General features: G+C 46.1%; 1 protein-coding gene across 1 annotated transcript in view; it reads right to left on the bottom strand.

The window, feature by feature from the left end:
* Positions 1-5,912, bottom strand: part of GAK (cyclin G associated kinase) — an 832,466-nt gene extending 826,554 nt beyond the window's left edge. The window contains 1 exon segment of the mRNA XM_029601806.1: positions 5,599-5,912. Coding sequence (XP_029457666.1) covers positions 5,599-5,743 — 145 coding nt within the window. The 5' untranslated portion in view covers positions 5,744-5,912.
* Positions 5,913-21,295: the final 15,383 nt, after the last annotated feature.

The raw sequence follows: 21,295 nt of genomic DNA, 5'->3' as shown, positions 1-21,295 counted from the left end.
TACCAGAATTGCTTTGGGGGGAGGGAGACCTGCCAACCTTCCATAGGCCAAATTAGTATCTGGAGAAATCCTTATATCGACAATTCTCTTCAAATGGGCTGATCAATATCTGGACAGAATATCACCGGGATGACTCTTCTGACATCCCTAAGACCATCGTGGCTTCAAACAGTTCTGAGATAGGTGGACATTACCCTATGGCAGTGTGTGAATCACTAGGAACTCAGCCCTCCCAGACCTTGTCCAAACAATAACCCTAAAAGGGAATACTTGCAAAGACAGACCTTAAATTTTGAATCTCCTGCCTTAGCTTATAGTCCACGGCCAATACCATGGATTCAATCCAAAGAACAAACCCCTCTTTTTTGAATAACCCGAGAATAAAGAAACCCCTTACACAGAGGCAAACTCTCCTTATTTCTAGTTTTCCAAGGGACTATCCTCCACCATAATGAGCTCCCCTGCTGACCACAAGCAAATATGGTAGGAGGAGGCCTCCTAAGAGCCCGAGATTCATAAGCCAGCCTATGGCAAAAGGGCATTACACCCCTACATGGAAGAAGATCCCTATAGAGAGGGAAGAAGAATCCCTCTTACACTCCTGAGCGCCAATACTCAGAACCCAGTTTTGTTTTGGTTTTTTTGACCACACAAAATGTTTTAAGAGCTAGGACTAAAAGACCAGAAGGAGCAAACACTGCTTTTTACTTGGAGCTGAGGAACTTTCTCAAAGGCACCACCAGGAATGCAAGAGTAAAACAGATCCTCCATGCATGGCTTAAACTACATGCCTATAACAAGATGCCCTCTGAAAATGAGCCCTGTGCTGAACATGCAGTTTCACTAGGCTCACATCACCTGCAAACATGCAAACAGAAAGAGCTTCTCTGCCTGTGGTCATCCACTTGGCCCCAAGCACCTCTAAATGGTATCAGTACAAGTGGCAAAAATGTGGTCACATGGGACACCTCAAACAGTGTGGACTGCCAAGGTAGCAGAGCAATCTGCTTCCCTCTATCATGTGAAACAAAGCAACTGAAAGTTTTGGCTCTCTTTAAATAAACGCAGAGCCTGCCACCAAAATACTCCCATACAGGCTGCACAGATTCCTCCCTTAAGAGCTGGTTGTTTCCACAACAGCACCAGCTCCCAATCCAAACACACCAGTGGAAGAGGTAAAAGCCAGAGGTGTTTGACTTTATAAGGGGAAGCCGTTCCCCAATGGTTGTGGGACAGCCACAACAGTGAATACTTACATCTGCTCAGAGGGTGTCCAGAAAACAGAAGGCCCTTTCCTGCTCGCAGCTGCTGAAGGACAGCAACTAAATATGGTTTTTTTTCTTTTTGATAAAAGCAACAGTTTGAGTGTTGCTTTCCCTGGTGGAGGAAAATCTTGACTCCTAGAGAAACAAGTGTTGTGATTGTTCCCCTAGAGCAGAGCTTTCCAAAGTGTGTGTCGCGACACTTTACTGTGTCGCCTGAGGTGTGCCGGTGTGTCGCGCAAGCCCGGTGCACGTGACACACCGGCAAGTGGGAACCAATGCAGCCGTCGGTGGACCTCATCCCACTGGCAGCTGAGCAGTGAAGTTTCGCTGGGCTGTGTGCCGGAGACACACAGCATAAAGATCGGTGAGTCGTGGTGGAACTTACCGTATTTTTCGCTCCATAAGACGCATTTTTTCCCCCAAAAGTGGGGGGAAAATGTATGTGCGTCTTATGGAGCGAATATAAAAAAAAAACAAAAATCTAACAAACCCCCCCCCTGCTGACTCCCCCAAGATCTGCCAAACGTCCCTGGTGGTCCAGCGGGGGTCCGGGAACGATTTCCTGGGCTTCGGCCGTCGGCTGCCAGTAAACAAAATGGCGCCGACGGCCCTTTGCCCTCACTATGTCACTGAGACCGACCAATAGCAGCGGTCGGTCCCAGTGACATAGTGAGGGCAAAGGGCCGTCGGCGCCATTTTGATTACTGGCAGCCGACGGCCCACGCCCAGGAGATCGTTCCCGGACCGCTCCTGGACCCCCGCTGGACCACCAGGGACGTTTGGCAGGTCTTGGGGGGTCAGGAGGGTGGGGGGTTCCCAGAGAAAGAAAAGTTTTCTGATCTGGGGAGTGGACCGAAATGGCCCTCCCCAGACCCGAAAACAAAATGGGGAGAAAAAAAAAAAGCTATACACTCCCTTAATTTGCTCCACAAGACGCCCAGACGCAGAGCCGGTTTAGCACAAATTTTTTTTTTTTTTTTTTTTATTTTCCCCCTCTGAATCCTAGGTGCGTCTTATGGTCAGGTGCGTCTTATGTTTGGGGGAATTTCTGTGGATGCACAGAGTTACAGAACTGGAGGTGCAGGATTTATATTGACATTCTGTCCCTTCCTATAAATTCCAGTCTTGAAACTGGCCAGCTTTTTAAAATTACGCAGAAGACCCTTTGGACTTTCTTATTAACACCAAATATTCAAAATCTGTGTTCATCCCATCAAGCTCATATATCTCATTAAAGAGGTAAATTGTATAACACAATAACTTTGTTTTATTATTGTTATTCATAAATTAGAACAATAACATTAAGCTTGGAATATTATATATTTTTAATATAAATGAGAGGTTTTCACAAGATAGGTTGTGTCGTGAAACATTTTATTATGTATATATTTAAGGAAACATACATAAATTGTCGAAATACATTTAGTTCGTTTAACCTTTAACCTCTGGTTTGCTAGTAAACTGAATTACTGTGTCCCGAAATTATGTTTGTCTAAAAAGTGTGTCACCAACATGAAAAGTTTGGAAAGCTCTGCCCTAAAAGAACAGGCCCTGGCTCAGGACTCCCAGGTTTCCTTCAGAGTCGTCACTCTACTCAGTCTGGTGCTCTGCACTGTAAGGAAACATGTGTGTGCATGCTTCCCTTCCCACAGAAGTCTCTGACCCTGTGTAGTTGCACAGTAAAAAATAAAAATTGCAGCCACGCTACTAAATACAGTTGGTTAGTTGAGCACCAAATAAATTTATGTATAGACCTTTGATACTCAAGTACATCAAGTTTAGGTAATTATTGTAGAAACATAACTTTAGATATAACTAAGGACCATTGTGCTTATGCCACAGTCACCACTGAGAGGCTGCTTCATGCATTCATCATTTTTGTCAAGGTCTACAGTAAAAGCTCCAATGATGTACATAAGCTTTCAAGATCCTATAGGTTCCTTCCTCATGTCTCCAAGTTCAATATAGCTACTTAAATTCTGCATTACAAATGTTACCGCTATTCACTGGAATACTAAGATTTAAAGTATGAATTGCAAATGATAAAGATAAATGGCCTAATTCAATAAATATGTTTTCCATAGCTAAAGGGTGGTAAATGCCCTAAATGAATAAGGATCTATTTCTTCTATTTCGCTCCCAGGGTTAAGCGCTGGTTTTCCCAAGTCTACCTGGCTATTAACTGTTTATGGACATTTGTTTCAAGAACCCACATGCTCAGGCAACAGACTCCATAGCTTTATTGTGTGCTGTGTGAAAAAAATATATCCTACAATTTGTTTTAAAACTTCCAGTTGCTAATTTCATGGGACTATCCCCTAACTCTAGTGTAGCCACAAGTGCATTTTACAAATTTAGGCTCTCGAGACCTCTGAAACCATTTTTGACCACGAGCTATTTTAGAACTGCAATTCAGTCCCTGGTTATATCAAAACTTAATTTTTGTAATGCTTTATACATAGGTCTCCCAGAATATATGTTCAAATGTTTACAAGCATTTTAAAACACGGCAGCGAAACTTATCGAGGCACACACATTTCTGATCACATAACACTGGTTATATACACATTACACTGGTTCCCCATAAGAATGCAACCCTAGTACATCAAGAACTCAGTCATGAGACCTTGTGTGTGTCAATTCAATGCTGAAAATATACAAATCTCAAAAAACACCCAGATCAGCAGGTTGTAACTATTAAACGGGCAGGCGTGACATCACGGCGTACGTTCATAAGCTTTCGCTAACTTGAGCGCCCGTCAATTTGGGCGAATGAACGGGCATGCGTGACGTCACAAGCTGCAAGATGGCGCTGGGGAGGCAGTGAGCGGCGGAACAGAGGGAGGCAGGCAGGCAGGCAGGCAAGCCTCCCCCCCCCCACCCCGGCAGTTGCCTGCCAGTGCAATTTTTTTGGCATGATGAGCTTGCACCACGTCCCATTTGGGCGCTGAAGGCAGTGAAGGTGCCTTGAGCGCCCAAATTGGAAGTACAGGCGTGCGTTCTTCACCAGCAGGGGCTGCTGGAAGCTGCCTCGCGGAGAGCGCCCGATCCGCCCCTGGCTGCTGAAGCGGGAGAAGGAATGCTGAAAGAGAAAATGAGACCGGCACCCATGGACGCGGCCAGGGCAGGTAAGCGGGGGCTGGGGGAAAGTTTGCCGCCTACCTTTACCCCTGCCTCTATCGCAGGGGTAAGGGTAGGCGGTTATTTAGCAGGTTAAAGACACGGCTAAACTGCAGGTTAAAAAGGCGATAGTCGGGGCACACGTTACTGAATGAGAGGGAATAGCTTATCGGAGCGTTTACATATCATTTACATGCTGCGGGCAGAAAGGGTTACCCGTTGATTTAAAGAAGCGGTAAGGATGAGTTAAAAAGGATAGTGAATCGCGGGTTGGACTTAAGCGGCCAAATTGCGGGTACAAAGCGGGTTAGAAAAGGGGTAATCGTGGCCGCGCTTTACTGTATCAGCCTGTAAGTTTGTACCAGATATGAAAGGAACAACTAAATTAAAAGAAGGAAGAACAAGAATCAGGAGATCCCATCTATTTCCTCTCAAGGAAACAGGACAAGCTAGTTGTCCAAAGAGAAAATGTCCAAAAGTAGGATTTTTTCAGTAAACCTGGGCATTCCTCCACTAGGATTACAATACAGCCACTAAGAGAGTTTGCTCAGTTAAAGGCGCCATGGGCTCTCTACTTAAGAGGTCTGAATTAAGGAGACCTACCTATACAGGAAAAAACCTCAATGTACCATCAATCAGATGTAAAATTCACACTTCTGGATAATGGACTTTAATTTATTATTACCAATCAGTAAACCTATATTTTAACACTCAGATCTGGTCCTGTCTGCTTATTACAGTCTCTCAACTCATGGGAAGCACCACAAGCCGTACAGACACATTGACGACCCTTTTTTTTTTTTTTTTTTATTGTTACCCGAGTGAGAGTTAGCGTGGAATGTAACCTGCTAGCCGGAGCAGCCCCAGAAGATATAAACTAGTTGTGTGACCTTAAGGAAGTTACTACTCCTAAAGAATGGGTTACAAAATGTTTAGCTAACACAATGACGCCCCTGGGAATCTTTACAAACAAAACACAAACGCCCGATGTCGCCGAATGAACCCCAACTCTGAGGCAAGCAAACTGCCACCCACCATCTTCACACCCTCTCACTGGAAACTATCAGCTCTCCCGGTCAGCAGGTAGCACGGCCCTCCCCACCTTTCTCTTCTCATCAATGTAACACAAGAAGGACAGCGAAGAGTCCCGCTGCCACCAGAAACACCGCCACATCGACTATTCGGATCTTCATCCAGGCTCTTTTCAACTTACCTTCGGCGATGACGCGCCTGACACGCAGCCGCAGGGCCCCGAGCTCTACCGTCTGTCCCACGAAGTCGTTCTGGTCGCGGCCGGAGACGGCTCCAAGGGAGCCGGGACCCGCCAGGAATTCCAGCGCCGACTGCAACAGCGACATCCTCCCTCCGGTAATGGGCACGTGACTTCCCACAGTGGGCACCCACGCTGTATCCGGGGAGAAGAACTGAACCGGTTTCAGCGCCTTCCTCCTTAGCAACGCCACCCGACTACTACCTGCTTCCGTCCTACGCTTCCGGCAAACTTTACGTCAGAGGTGACGCCTGCGCCGTTCGCCTTACCCTCTGACCCGCTCGAAGGCGCGCTCCGTCCACCAGGGGACTGAAGAGCGCCACGGCGCCCTCTGGAGGCCGGCGGCTAAAGCGACAGCAACCGAAGGACATCAGTCTAAATTCAGATGGCTGGGTAATGATCCATCAAGGAGGGTTTAAGCGTAAGATTAGGAATGGTAAGAGAGCTACAGCTCTTTGGTCTACAATGCTGATTATTTTTTAAAAAGTGGTATTACAGAAGAAGAAATGTTATTAAGACGGTTTTTAAATTAGGTAGTTAAGATCTATGTTGGGAGAAGATTATGAGCAGCCCTTTGTTAAATGAAGACATTCCTGTTAAGCTTGTTTTTTGAAGAAAAGTATCAAGTTTGTTACATAAGAACATAAGAAAATGCCATACTGGGTCAGACCAAGGGTCCATCAAGCCCAGCATCCTGTTTCCAACAGTGGCCAATCCAGGCCATAAGAACCTGGCAAGTACCCAAAAGCTAAGTCTATTCCATGTTACCATTGCTAATGGCAGTGGCTATTTTCTAAGTGAACTTAATAGCAGGTAATGGTCTTCTCCTCCAAGAACTTATCCAATCCTTTTTTAAACACAGCTACACTAACTGCACTAACCACATCCTCTGGCAACAAATTCCAGAGTTTAATTGTGCGTTGAGTAAAAAAGAACTTTCTCCGATTAGTTTTAAATGGTTGGAAGATTGACTCAGAGTGGGATGGTTGAGGTTAACGATTATCTAAACCCCGCAGATCTGGAGAATATAGGTACATTTGGGAAATCTGAGTTAGTGTCTTTTTTTAAATTTAAAATATTGGTGAAAAGAGTGGAGAAGTCTAAATTTTTGTTGGACCAGGAGCATAGTACACAGTGGTACACAAGCACCAGAAGTTTGCCATACACCACTGACTTTTCACTAGCCAGATGGAAACTGAAATTGTCAGGATTTTAACCCTCTGGTCCAGCATCTATGTTGACACTCGCATCTCCTAACTAGCCTGAAGAAATTGTGGTTTCACTCCACAGCCTATGGTGATGCTACACTACCACTGAGAAATTGCCTGGTGCTCTATCTTTATTTGTTGCAGCAACAGCCCATGCCCTAAATCTCCTTCTTCAGCTGCTAGCACCTCGCCTCTGCCCATGGTATACAATTAATGGACAAGTACGGCCTCCGGCACCACACCTCCTACATAAGAACATAAGAAATTGCCATGCTGGGTCAGACCAAGGGTCGATCAAGCCCAGCATTCTGTTTCCAACAGAGGCCAAACCAGGCCACAAGAACCTGGCAATTACCCAAACACTAAGAAGATCCCATGCTACTGATGCAATTAATAGCAGTGGCTATTCCCTAAGTAAACTTGATTAATAGCCGTTAATGGACTTCTCCTCCAAGAACTTATCCAAACCTTTTTTGAACCCAGCTACACTAACTGAACTAACAACATCCTCTGGCAACAAATTCCAGAGCTTAATTGTGTGTTGAGTGAAAAAGAATTTTCTCCCATTAGTCTTAAATGTGCTACTTGCTAACTTCATGGAATGCCCCCTAGTCCTTCTATTATTCGAAAGTGTAAATAACCGAGTCACATCTACTCATTCAAGACCTCTTGTTGTGGAGCGCTAGGAGAACGATCCCACTGCTGGGAGATGTGTGTCCTTGGGCCACGGCTTGACCCCAGAGGAACTCTGAAGAGGTGCCGCGGGAGGCATGGCATGCCCGAGCATGGGCTGGACGGGAGCAAGGCTGGAGTGATGACTGGAAGACAGGCCCTCCTCCGGACCTGCACGCTTCGGAAGACCCAACAACGCAATGTTGGTCTTGTGAACAGTCCTCCGACCATTCCCAGCCCTTTCGGACCTGCCGCAGGGTACAGCACGAAGCAGCAGGCCGGATGGAGGCCAGGGCAGCGAAGACTGGAACATGGATTCAGACGAGACTCAGGAACGACGTAAACTCAGGCATAGACGTGGACTCTCACGGTTGATGGACGTCTGGCTGCCGCGGCGTCTGCCTGCCGTCCTCTCCGGTGTCCCCAGTCCGGCTTGGGCACTGCATCCCGCCATGTTGTTCAGCTACCATAGGGCGCACGCGCCGCGCAGCCCTGCTTCTTATTCCTTCTTTGGTGCGAACCTAAAGCCAACTCTGTTTGCTAGCTAATCGAATTAGCAAGGGTCTCCTTCCGGATGGGATTCGCTCTCCGTACCTAGCTACTCTGCCTCTCCTTAATTGGACTTACTCTATCGGGGTACCCGCTCCTCGGGGGCCTCTCTCTTTTCTTTCAGGTCGCTGTCTGGAACCGGTACTCGCTGTTCGAGGGCCCATGTTCCCTGACTCGCTGCCTGAGCTCACTTCTGCTCACTTCTGCTTGGAAGAAACCGCTGCCTACACCATCAGTGAGTTACCATCTATATTCTCTCAGAGCTGTTCCCTGGAACCAGGTACTCGCTCCTCGAGGGCCTTCCTCTATTCCAGCTTCTGTGTTACCTTCCGGGAGAAACCGCTGTCACAGCTATCGAGGGATTGCTGTTCCAGTGTCCTGAGGGACTACAAGCCCAGCCGGGCTTCATCTCTACTCACTACTGCCACCTCTGGTGGCTTCTCAACTCTGTTTAATAAAAGATAATTCTGTGTTGTGTGTCCTAAAGCTGAGCCTGACCTGTGGCCCCTCACGGGACGTCCCCCCCATGGGCGTGGTCATCTGCCACAGTGTCCAAGGGTCCACCCAAAACCTTAAACAATAACAATAGTACACAAGAAAAGGCCTATTGGGTCTGTTTGTTTCTCCCCTACTGCCCACGGCACAACAAATAAAGGCCCAGTGGGGCTGTCTACACCTTCACTTCTTCTGCAGTGATAAAGAAAGCCCCAGTAGAGCCATCGAGACCTAACCTCCTGATACTAGTGGTGAACAAGAAAAGACCCAGTGGGGTGTCAATATGCTGAAGATGAGGCCCAAGTTTGACAGTGCCTGTGAGTGAGTGAGGTCTTGTGGATTGATTTATTTATTTACATACCTGGGAACTTTTGACATCCAGTCACTCTGAGATTACTATGGAATAGCGGGGGGAGAGGGCAACTGCACAGTAGAACCGGATACTCACAAATTTGCTCTCATAAACACTCTTGCATGTTCACACTTTCTTTCACTGCTCATTCTCTCACATTCTCACATATCCATTTACACCTTTACATCTGCCATTCTCCCACCAACACACTCACTCACTTCTCTCCCTCTTGCATACACACATGCCCACTCACTTTCACACCCATGCTCACTTGCACGCAGCTCTCTCCTACTCACCTACATACAGTCTCAGATCTTCCTACACAAATACACACTCACTCTCACAGACATGCTCATTCATTCTCTCTCCCCCCCTTTCAAAACACACTAGCAACAGCAGACTCTAACTTGGGCTCCTGGAGCAGCAGCAACCTCTTCCTTCTCCTCCTGTGCTGCGGAAGTGGACGCTGCCTGTTTCTTACTCCTCGTTTGATGCACGGGCAGGAAATCACAATGTCAATTGGCGAAGGCAAACAGGATGGGACGGGCAAGTGGCTGGATACAGGAAACAGGCTGTGCAGGAGGTGTCACGAGGAAGTGAAGTTAAGAGTTAAAAAGGTCCGGAGATGGTAGAAATCACTGTCAAGTTCCTCCTTTTTCAGCCACTCAAGACCAATGACGTTCCTTTCTTCTTTCCAGGTCCAAGCAGATTGGTTTTACTGCAGCACCCGGAGATTTCCATTATTGGCCCGGAGACCCGGTAATTCTTTTAGAATTCCGGAGTCTTGGAGAGAAAACAAGATGGCGCCCCGAGAGGGTGTATCTCCGTTTGCTCCGGATCTAAGATTTTGTTTAAAAGCTTTTCAGCGATATTTCTTACCCAAAATGCCTCATAAGAGAAAAGGCAAAGTCCGGGTCTTTCCACCCGACTAAGATATTGTTTCCGGACAGTGATTGATATCTGAGTTCGCCCTCCACCCACCGCAAATGAGGGTGTCTATCCCCGCTGGAGAGCAGGTGAGAGGAGAGCCTTACTCTCCTGGGGAACTTTCACTGAGCCCTCCGGACCCCAGAACGCCGGTGAGATCTTTGCCCCTAACAGCTGACGGAGGAGTGGAGAAGCATACCAATGACATCATCGGGCGGAATCTACTGGGTGGCCCAGATGCCGACCGAGCGGTTGGAGAGGCAGGAGGTACTCTGAAACCCCGGGCGTCTGAAGTGCCGAGAGAAGGAGGAAAGACGGCAGCAGACAACCCCAGAACAATGGGAGAGTTTGGTGAAGTCGCCGGTCTCAGGATAAGAACCCTCTCCCAGCAATTTACTAAACCGGCGATTATAACTCTCGACAATATCTGGGAACTCATGGTGAGGATGTCTTCAAAGTTAGATAACCAAACCCTAAAGCTGGATGATATTGCTGCTAAAGTCGGGGTATTGGAACAGGACACATATCAAAGGTTTGATGAACAGGATAATTCTTTAAAGAAAATCAATGACGACATAAAAAGCCTCCAAAATGCGAATGCCATAATGATTTTAGAAAGAATTTCATCGTTAAGAAGACTAGAATCAATTGAAAATTATATGAGGCATTTAAATCTAAGACTTCTGAATTTTCCCATTGTATTTGGGGAAATACCTTTGTTATCCTTTAAGAAGTATGCAATGGAGGTTTTAAAGATTCCTCAGGAAGAGATACCAGCTATTAAGAAACTTTTTTTTCTGCCTATAAGAAGCAGCACTCCTTCAGTATTTCCAGCTCAATGTTCAGATTTTCAAAATCTGACTGATTACTTAGAAAATTCTAATGTAGAAATTATGGATCGTGCAGTGCATTTTGTTCCTTTTTTGACGAAACAGCTGTCTCTTTGATTATGAAGAATTATTTAAAAAATATAAACGAGTTATACTGTGGAGGTCTTGTTCGAGTATTCCCAGACCTAGCTAAGTCTACGCAGCAGCGTAGAAAAGAATTCTTACAGATGAGACCTGAGACCGTAGCATTAGGGGGTAGCTTTAAAGTACGCTACTCCTGTAAATGCATTATCCAACTGGCCAGAAATACTTATGTTTTCTTCTTACCAGATCAGTTAAGGATTTTCTTAGCTGGCAGGAGACCTCCAGATGAGAATCAAGGGGTTGATATTAATTAAGGGGGTGATAAGGGCACCTGCATATGTAAAGGTTTCTAGTAATATACTCCTCTTTTCTCTCCTGATTTCCTATGTAATAAGAGAATTTTTGAAATAGGAATATATGGATTTGTGTGTTAAATTGGGCTTAAGATTGTTTGCCTTAAATTGGGCTTAAGATTGTTTGCCTTAAGAATGTTTGCCTTAAGATTTTTTGCCTTAAGATTTTTGATTCCTGTATCTCTGCAATTTCCAATACAAATGTTTATTTGTATATTGTTTAAAAAGACGATAAATAAAAAAATAAAAAAATAAAAGAATTCCGGAGCCTCCGGGCCAAATCTGGAGACTTCCCAGGTATGTTTATTTATTATTCGCCTATAGCAAAAGTAGTGCTGGGCAAAGTACAATAAAAAAATCGAAATATCTTAAACTTAAAATAACAAACTAATATAAACAAATCTAATAAAACATTAACATTTCATACCTAACAAAACAACTCTGATAATAATTAAATAAACGCTTCCTGAAATAATAAAGTTTTAAGATGTTTTTGGAACATTTTTATGTCATCTGTTTCTCTCATTTAACTTTGGCAAGGTGTTCCAAAACATTGGCCCCAAAATGAAAAAAGCACGCCTCGTGCAAGTGAGATGAGCAATTCTCACCGACGGAACTAATTCACTTAAACACAGAGCTCTTCCTGAGGAATAATGGGTCAACTAAGACTTTAAATATTCAGACCCATGAAGCTTTAATAATTTAAATAGAAATAACAATTTTAAATTTGACTTGCTCTAAGGGCAACCAGTGAAGTTCTCTCCACGTTGGGGTGATATGCTCATTCTGCCAAATACCTGTAGTTAGGGGAACAGTGGAATTCTGTAAAATCTGTAACACTTTTAAACTTATCTTTGGCAGACCAAAATAAAGCAAATTATAGTAGACTACATGAGTTAAAATATAAGCATGCACATTAGTGCAAAAATCCACCTGTTAAGAATATACTTAACATTGCTAAGTGAACATAATTTATAATATCCTGTGTGAAGAAGTTGCTGAAATTGAGGTTTAAAAGGCATTGAAGAATCAAATATAATACCAAGATTTGAATACAATCACTGTGCCCAAGAGTGTAATACTGAATATATTATGGGCTACTAAAAAGTTTTAGACCTGGAAAAACAGAACTTCTATCTTACCATGATTGAGTTTCATCTGATTATTGCACATCCAATGATTTATTATTTCTGAAACTTCTTGAGCTTGTGTCAGCACACCTAATAAGTTCTTTTTAAATGGAAAAAATAGCTGAATATTGTCCACATACATTTATTTTATTTATTTATTATTAAAGGCTTTTATATACCGACTTTCTTGATACAAATCAAATCAACTCGGTTTACATCGAACTAAGCAGTAACTATAACTAACCAATTAACAAGAGACAATTTAAAGGAGCATAAAGTTACATTATAACAAGGATGCCTTAACTGGGAGTAGGAAATAAAGAAAGGGAGAACGAAGATAAAGTACTATATGCATGGGAGGGAGGCAAGGAGCCGACCTCATGATAGCTTGTAAGCGTGATTTAGCATTTGTTTATTTACATAAGTGATGGAACAATTCTAAGTCAGGCTGTGGGGCTTGTAGTGGAGAAGGCTCGGCAGAACATCCATGTCTTTAGTTTCTTTTTAAAAGTTAGTAGACAAGTTTCCTGCCTAAGGTCCGGAGGCATGGCGTTCCAGATGGAGGGGCCTGCGATAGAGAATGTCCGGTCTCTGATGTTTGAGTGGTGTACAACTTTGATTGGAGGAACATGTAAGGATCCCTTGTAGGCATCCCTTAAGGGTCTGGCCGTCGAGTGCAATTTGAGAGGGTGTAGCAGATCAAGAGGGGTCTGATGGTGAATATTTTTATGGATAATTGTGAGTGATTTATGGAGAATCCTGAAGTTTACTGGGAGCCAGTGAAGATCTTTTAGAATGGGAGAGATATGCTCTCTCCGATTGGTATTCGTCAAAATTCTCGCCGCTGCATTTTGGAGCAACTGGAGAGGTTTTATAGTAGAAGCCGGGAGACCTTGCAAGATGGAATTGCAGTAGTCGATCTTGGAGAACAGAATGGCTTGGAGGACGGATCTGAAATCGTAATGGAATAGGAGCGGTTTGAGTTTTTTGAGTACTTGTAACTTGTAGAAGCACTCCTTTGTAGTGTGTTTTATAAAATGCTTTAGGTTCAAGTGACTGTCAATTATGACTCCAAGATCTCTGGCGTGGGATATTTGTAAGTTAGCTTGCGATTGGTGATGGAAGGGACTGCCTTCTGGAGTGATTAGCAAAAGTTCTGTCTTGGAAGTGTTGAGCACCAGGTTGAGGCTTGAAAGGTGATAGTTGATCGTTTGCAGGTGAGAGTTCCATAACCTGAGTGTTGAGTCCAGTGAATTGGATATGGGGATTAAAATTTGAACATCGTCTGCATATATATAGAATTTAAGTTTTAGGTTTGAGAGTAGGTGGCAGACAGGGAGAATGTAAATGTTAAACAGGGTGGGCGATAAGGAGGAGCCCTGGGGGACTCCGAATGGTGCGTTAGTGTGAGAGGATTCCTTGTTATTGATATTAACCTTATAGCCTCTATTGCTGAGGAAGGAGTCGAACCATCTAAGAGTTGAACCTGCAATTCCTATGTCTGAAAGCCGGTTTAGAAGGGTATTATGATTTACAGTATCGAAAGCTGCAGAGATGTCGAGAAGAGCTGAGGAACGACTGTCCTTTGTCAAAGCCAATGTATACTTGATCAAGGAGTGAGGTTCTTTTCGGAAACCATATTGTGACGGGTGTAGAATATTGTGGTCTTCCAGGTAATTTGAAAGTTGCTTATTTACGATTTTCTCCATGATCTTAGCTACAAACGGGAGATTTGATATGGGGCAGTAGTTGTTAAGGTCGTCCGGGTCCAGGTTCGATTTTTTGAGTATGGGTTTGAGGGTGGCCAATTTGAGAGTATCCGGGGATGTTCCTTGTGAGAGAGAACAATTGATAATATCAGCTAGATATTTGGAGATGTATTCTGGTATGAGAATCAGATATTTGGAAGGTATTTGGTCCAGAGGGTGGGTCAAAGGTTTCATTCTTTTTATCAGGGTTTCCACCTCTATAGTGTGAGTAGGATCAAAGGATTCCAATCTTATGTCTGTGTTCGGTAGGTGGATGGTATCCGGAAGCAGTGAATTTGGGCTGGTAGGTAATCTGGCCAGGGTGTTGGAGATTTTGTTCTGAAAGAATAAGGCCAGATCGTTGGCCTTCGATTGGGCTGTATCGTCTGGGATTGTAGGGGGAGCAGTTTTGGTGAGCTCCGATACGTACGAGAAAAGAGCATCATATCGTGAATACGGTGGGCATAGAAATCTCTTTTTGTTCGAAGCGTTGCCGTTCTGTAATGGTGGAGAGCAGCTTTGTATATGGTTAGAGAAAGGGGATTGGGAGTCTTCCTCCCTGGAGTTTTAAATCGTGACCCCTGGTTCTGCTGATTTTTTGCAACGGAAAAGGTTTGTCGTTGTCTTTGGATCATTAAAACCTTTCAAGTATCTGAAAGTTTGAATCATATCACCCCTGCTCCTCCTTTCCTCCAGGGTGTACATATTTAGATTCTTCAATCTCTCCTCATAAGTCATTCGATGAAAACCCTCCACCTTTTTGGTCGCCCTTCCTACTCACTGTCTACAGTTTCTCAACAGCTCAGCTATCCAGGGATCGCTGTTACAGTATCTGAGGGACTTCAGCCCTGCCGGGCACTTCAGCTCACTACTGCCACCTCTGGTGGTTTCAAGACCTGTTTAATAAAAGAACTAGAGTGTGTCTGTCTCCATACTCTAAGCCTAGTCGGTGGTCCCTCTCGGGATCTTCCCCTGGGGGCATGGTCATCTGCCACCGGCCCAAGGATCCACTTACTACTATCTCCAGCAGTCTTTAACAACAGATTGCTAAGTCTGCCTATGGAATACATCAGATTGACACCCCTATCTGATTGCTCCTACCACAAGCATAGCGGATCATGACAGATAGCTAACTCCTCACGGAGAATCATGACAATGGGTAATGGTGGTTGTGGTTGTTTCCCATAGACAATTGAAAATGGGGATGTTCCAGTAGCTGTAGAGATGTGAGAGTTATGAGAAAACTCTGCTCAGGATGAGAGGTCTGACCAGTTATCTTGTCAGTCATTGATGTAAGTGCGCAGGAAAGCCTTCAAAGAGCGGTTCATCCGTTCGTCTTGCCCGTTGGCCTGGGGATGATAGGTGGTCGTAAGGCTGACGTTAATACCGAATTTTCAGCAGAGAGCTTGCCAATACCTGGCGAAGAATTGAGGCCCTCGATCTGAAACGATATCCGTGGGTAAACCATGCAATCTGAAAATATGATGGAAGAATAATCGTGCTAGCTCTGGAGCGGATGGTAGGCCCAGAAGAGGTACGAAATGTCCATTTTAGAAAAGTGGTCTGTGGTGACCCATATTACGGTGTGACCCTTAGAAGGTAGCAGATCCACAATGAAATCCGTAGACAGGTGAGTCCACAGTTCTTCAGGTGCTGGAAGCGGTTGTAGAAGACCCCAAGGTCGCCCGACCGGGGGTTTCTGCTGTGGACAAACATTACAGGATTCGACATATGCTTTTGCGTCGGAGACCAAGGTAGGCCACCAGAAGAACCGCTGGAGCAGTGCCACGGTTCGTGCTCGTCCTGGGTGATCGGCAAATTTGAAATCATGTGCCCAGCGAAGAACTGTTTCTCAGAGTCGTCGGGGCACTACTGTTTTTCCAATAGGAACTGGATGGGTGGCAGACAAAGAGATACAAGCTGGGTTGATTATATGGGTTGGCTCTTCTGGAATGTCTTCAGGCTCAAAGCCCGTGATAGGGCAGCTGCCCAGAGATTCTTGTCGGCTGGGCGATAGCGGAGTTCAAAATCAAATCTAGAGAAAAACAAGGCCCATCGACTTTGTGCTTGACTCAAATGTTCCAGATTCTTATGATCAGTGAACATCGTAAATTTATGTTGTGAGCCCTCTAGCCATGGGCGCCACTCTTCGAAAGCCAACTTTATAGTGAGCAATTCACTGTCCCCGATGCTATAATTTTGCTCTGCCGATGAGAATTTACGGGAGTAAAAGGAACAAGGACAGCCACAGCCCCTATAGCGGAGGCGTCAACTTCGACTAGAAATGGACAAATCGGATCTGGGTGGTGCAGACAGGACCCCTTCTGGAAGGCTTCTTTCAAACGATGGAAGGCAGCAATGGCCTCAGGCGGCCAGTTTCATGTGTTTTGGCCTTTTTGGGTCAGGGCTGTCAGAGGAACAGCCAGTGTCGAATAATGTGGGATGAAGAGGCGATAGAGTTGAGAAATCCCAAAAAGCGCTGGAGCGCTTTGAGTCTCACTGGCTGCAGCCAATCCCGGATTCCCTTTAATTTAGCTGGGTCCATGGAGAAGCCTTGCTGAGAGACTATATAACAAAGGAAAGGCAAACTGGACTTTTCGAACAGGCATTTGTCCAATTTCGCAAACAGATGGTATCACTTTCTGGAGACAGGACTGATGGCAAGCGGAGCCCCACTCTACCAATTGCAATGAGGCCCAGTTGAATTGGAGGGAATGTTTCTGTAGCCAGGGGAGCCCAAGTACTATAAGATGGATAGACTTATCCAATACTAGTGATTCAAGTTCCTCGATATGTATTATGCCCGTCGGTCGTAGATGGCTGCGACCACTCATGCTCACCTTCTTTTTCTCAACCTTGACACCGTTGGGGAAAGTGGCAGCCTCCACCAGCTATCGCTAACCTCCCTGGCATTCCTGGGACGGCGTGGGCGCTGCCAACTGCCATCTTGCTCCTGAGATCACTTAGGTGCGTGTGCGCACAGGTCAGTATTAAGCACTTCATGGCGGGAACCTCGGAGGCGTCCCTTCCGGATGACGTCTACACTCTGCTGTACTTAAGCTGACTGGCCCTGCCCATTGACGAGTTAGCATTCTCATTGCTGAATCCGCTTCTCTCGTACGGACTTCCTGTTCCAGTTCCTGCACTTCAGCATGAGACGCTCTGGGTACCCGCTCCACAGGGGTCCTTCCTCGTCTCTGGCTATCCACTCCTCGGAGGGCCTTCTGCCTTGGACTGTACTTTGTGCCCGCTTCCCGGGACCTCTCCTGGAACCGTCTCTGTGAGTAACCTGACTACATGGATCTACTGTACCAGCTTCGTGGGTTCCTCTCCGGTAAACCCTGCGCTGCAGGTCATTGCCACATCATTGCTACAACTTCCTGTACAGTGTACTCTGGATCTTGGGTCACTACTGTGCCAGCTCTACTAAAGAATCTCCTTGGTGTACCCTGCGCTGTAGGTCATTGCCACGTCATAACTACAGGTTCCTTGCCAGTTACCCATATCCTGGATTACTACGAGTACCATCTCTGGATGAAGTATCCTGCAGTGTACCCTGCACTACAGACCACTACCACTTCCTCACTTCAGACAGACTGCTGCGGTGTACCCCGCTCCAAGAACCATCACTGGATAATCACGTCTGAGTTACTTTCTTGGGGTCTTCCCCTTCTTAGACCTATCTCTCTCTCTCTCCTGCAATCCCGCTCCGCGGGCTGTGCTCTTTCTACCTATAATAAAGACTCTATTCCACAGCTGTGTCTGACATCGCTGAGACCACTCCTACCGACGGTGATGCTCACTGGGCTCCTCACTGTGGGTGGTACCACCTCTCACCGCGGCCCAGGGCCCACATACCTACAAACCATAACAAATTGCTAACTCCATGGACCCGGCACAGGTCTCAGCAATTCAGGCCATCCCTGGCCTGGCCCAACGAATCTCGGAACAGCAAAATGTATTAGATACATTGGCAAACGCCATCAATCAACTAAGTACACGGCTGGATTCTGCCTCGATGCCTGCTAAGCTGAGCTCTGCTTCACCTGCACCGCCATTCCAGCCTCCGGTGCCCTTACCAGCATCCCCTTGTTTTGCAGGTGACCCTTTCTTATGCAGGGGCTTTTTAAACTAGTGCAGCATGCACTTTTCCTTGCAGCCCTCATATTTTCTTGACATGGTGTCCAAAACTACGTATATCTTATCTCTTCTGGATGGGAAAGCCCTGGCCTGGGCATCACCCTTTTGGAAACATATGGATCCAATCCTCAACAACCTACCAGGCTTTCTTCCCCTGGGTTTTTTTTTTGTTTTTTTTTTTTATTTATTTATGAAATTTATACATTTTTGACAAATTAAACATCTTGTCATTGAAAAGGTACATATATGGGTTATATAAATCCTTAAACAATTTTTGCAAACAAAACAAACCTATTAAAGAAAAAGAACACTACATTTCCCATATACGTATACCTAGTTATAAGGAAAAAGAAGGCCCAAATTTCTTGTATTCGGAGCAAATTACAGGTAATATTTATATATAAAAAAATAGGTGTATCTTAGGTGTTTCATTCTTCCCCTGTTTTGCTCTGTATTTGATGACCCCGCTCGCAGAACTGTTGCTAGATCTGCACTCCTGCATCTACAACAAGGAGCCCAGTCACTGACTGAATATGTCATTGAATTTAGAATTCTATCCTCCAAATTACATTGGGACCTGGGCTATCTGCGCGCCATATTTCTGGAGGGACTAAGTTCATGCATCAAAGACAAATTAGCAGCACGTGAACTACTGGAGGCATTGGATTCCCTAATTGACCTGGCTGGTCGCATAGATCGTCATCTGCATGAGCGAACACATGAGGCTAGAGGATCCAGGAAGATTTCATCTAGTACTCCACGTATTCGCCCTATGCCTCCCATTCCGACAGCTCTTTTCCCAATGCTGAAGAAGAGGAACCCAAGCAAATGGGCTGCAGTCATCTCTCCACGAAAGAAAAGCGTCATTGGCAGAGATCAGGCCTTTGCATGTACTGTGATCAGCCTGGACATATGGTGCCTACCTGTCCTCTCTATCCGGGAAACTTCCAGGCCTAGGAACCGCCAGAGGACTCCTAGGCCTGACCGCACCGACTCCTTCACTCACATTACCTGTCTCTATTAACTCAGACACCTTAGTTTCATACCCTAGCTCTGGTCGACTCCGGGGCCAGTGGGAACTTTATACTCAGACAACTCATGGATCACCTACAAATTCCCACTGTTCGGACGCCTACGCTCCTATCTTCGATTCACGGTGAGCCGTTACCCGGCAAAGTTACCCTCTTCACTACACCAATTCAACTTCGAACCGGCTCACTACACACAGAGACTATTTTTATTTGGTCTTAGACAAAGCCATACATCCTGTGGTATTAGGACTGCCATGGTTACAAACACACACACCACAGTTTAACTGGACCACCCTGCAATTGTCTCAATGGGGCAAATCTTGCCATGAGAGATGTTTAGAGAGTGTCACCCCTATGCCTTGTCTGATGACTGCTACATCTCTTCCGGGTCTTCCCCAGCAGTATTCCTCTTTCAGCGATGTATTCTCCAAGAAGGCGGCAGACACTCTACCACCCCATTGCTCGTTTGATTGCGCCATAAACCTACTACCCAACACTGAACCTCCCAAAGGAAGAGTGTACCCACTTTCTCTGATGGAGACCAAAGCAATGTCAGAGTACATACAAGAGTATTTGGCGAAGGGCTTCATCCGACCTTCTAAATCTCCTGCCAGAGCTGGGTTCTTTTTTGTAGGGAAGAAGGATGGTTCCCTTCAACCATGCATAGATTACCGCGGCCTCCACTGAGGAGAGGCAGCAGGAGAGGTCGTCACGGGATTCCTGCCCATCCAGGTGAGGGTCCCCAGCCATGGTCTCCTACAGGCGGGAACCCTAACACTCTGCTCTGGAGTTATTACGACAGCGTGATTTGCGAGGTCAAAAGTCATTGTTATTTTTACGAGGATATTTTGGCTTTTGGGAAAAAGGCTTCCACTTTGCTCTAATTTAGGGTACTGTATTCATGCTTTATGAAATTGTCACAGATGAAAATTTTTCTCAGTATTTGTTATGCAATGGTGTAATTATGAAAATGGGTGCGTGTATAAGTGTTATGGCTTGAATCGGGGGTAATAAAGAGGAAATAATTGTGAGGCATGCTCTATTTTTTGTCTACTCATGTTCAAAGGCATACTTTTTTTTTTGATTTGTCATAGTGTTTAATATTTCAGGATTTGGCTATGTCTTGCTCAATAAACATATTTAAAAAAATAGTTATTAAATGTGGGGTAGATTTTCAGAGCCCTGCTCGCCTAAATCCGCCCAAAACCGGGCGGATTTAGGCGAGCAGGGCCCTGCGCGCCGGGAAGCCTATTTTACATAGGCCTCCCGGCGCGCGCAGAGCCCCGGGACTCGCGTAAGTCCCGGGGTTCTCGGAGGGGGGCGTGTCGGGGGGCGGGCCCGGTCGTCGCGGCGTTCCGGGGGCGTGTCGGCAGCGTTTTGGGGGCGGGTACGGGGGCGTGGCTACGGCCCGGGGGCGTGGCCGCGCCCTCCGTACCCGCCCCCAGGTCGCGGCCCGGCGCGCAGCAGGCCCGCTGGCGCGCGGGGATTTACGTCTCCCTCCGGGAGGCGTAAATCCCCCGACAAAGGTAAGGGGGGGGTGTAGACAGGGCCGGGTGGGTGGGTTAGGTAGGGGAAGGGAGGGGAAGGTGAGGGGAGGGCAAAGGAAAGTTCCCTCCGAGGCCGCTCCGATTTCGGAGCGGCCTCGGAGGGAACGGGGGGAGGCAGCGCGGCTCGGCGCGCGCAGGCTATACAAAATCGATAGCCTTGCGCGCGCCGATCCAGGATTTTAGTAGATACGCGGAGCCGCGCGTATCTACTAAAATCCAGCGTACTTTTGCTTGAGTCTGATGCGCAAGCAAAAGTAGGCTGATCGCGCTTCTTTTAAAATCTACCCCTGTGTGTATTAGACAAGTATCTGCACTGCTATTCTTACTTCTAAGCATGGATGGTGTTCAGCTTAACACTTTTTTTGTATGTTTGCCAATATTTTAGGAGGCCCTGCCTCTCGAGGCAAGGGCCGCATAACTGGGCAGATGTGCTGCAGCCAAGCTGGGGGGGGGGGGGGAGGTAGGATACAGCCTATGGGCACTGGGACTAGGTGGGGGACGGGCGGCCAATGGGATTAGTGGGGCCAGTTCAAAACTCGAGCAGGAGCCAATGAGACAAAGAAGGCGGCGTCTC

This window comes from Rhinatrema bivittatum, chromosome 1 (assembly GCF_901001135.1).
Source record: "Rhinatrema bivittatum chromosome 1, aRhiBiv1.1, whole genome shotgun sequence".
NCBI lineage: Eukaryota > Metazoa > Chordata > Amphibia > Gymnophiona > Rhinatrematidae > Rhinatrema > Rhinatrema bivittatum.
Note: the sequence above shows the minus strand (reverse complement) of the source record. Positions and strands in the feature narration are given on the sequence as shown.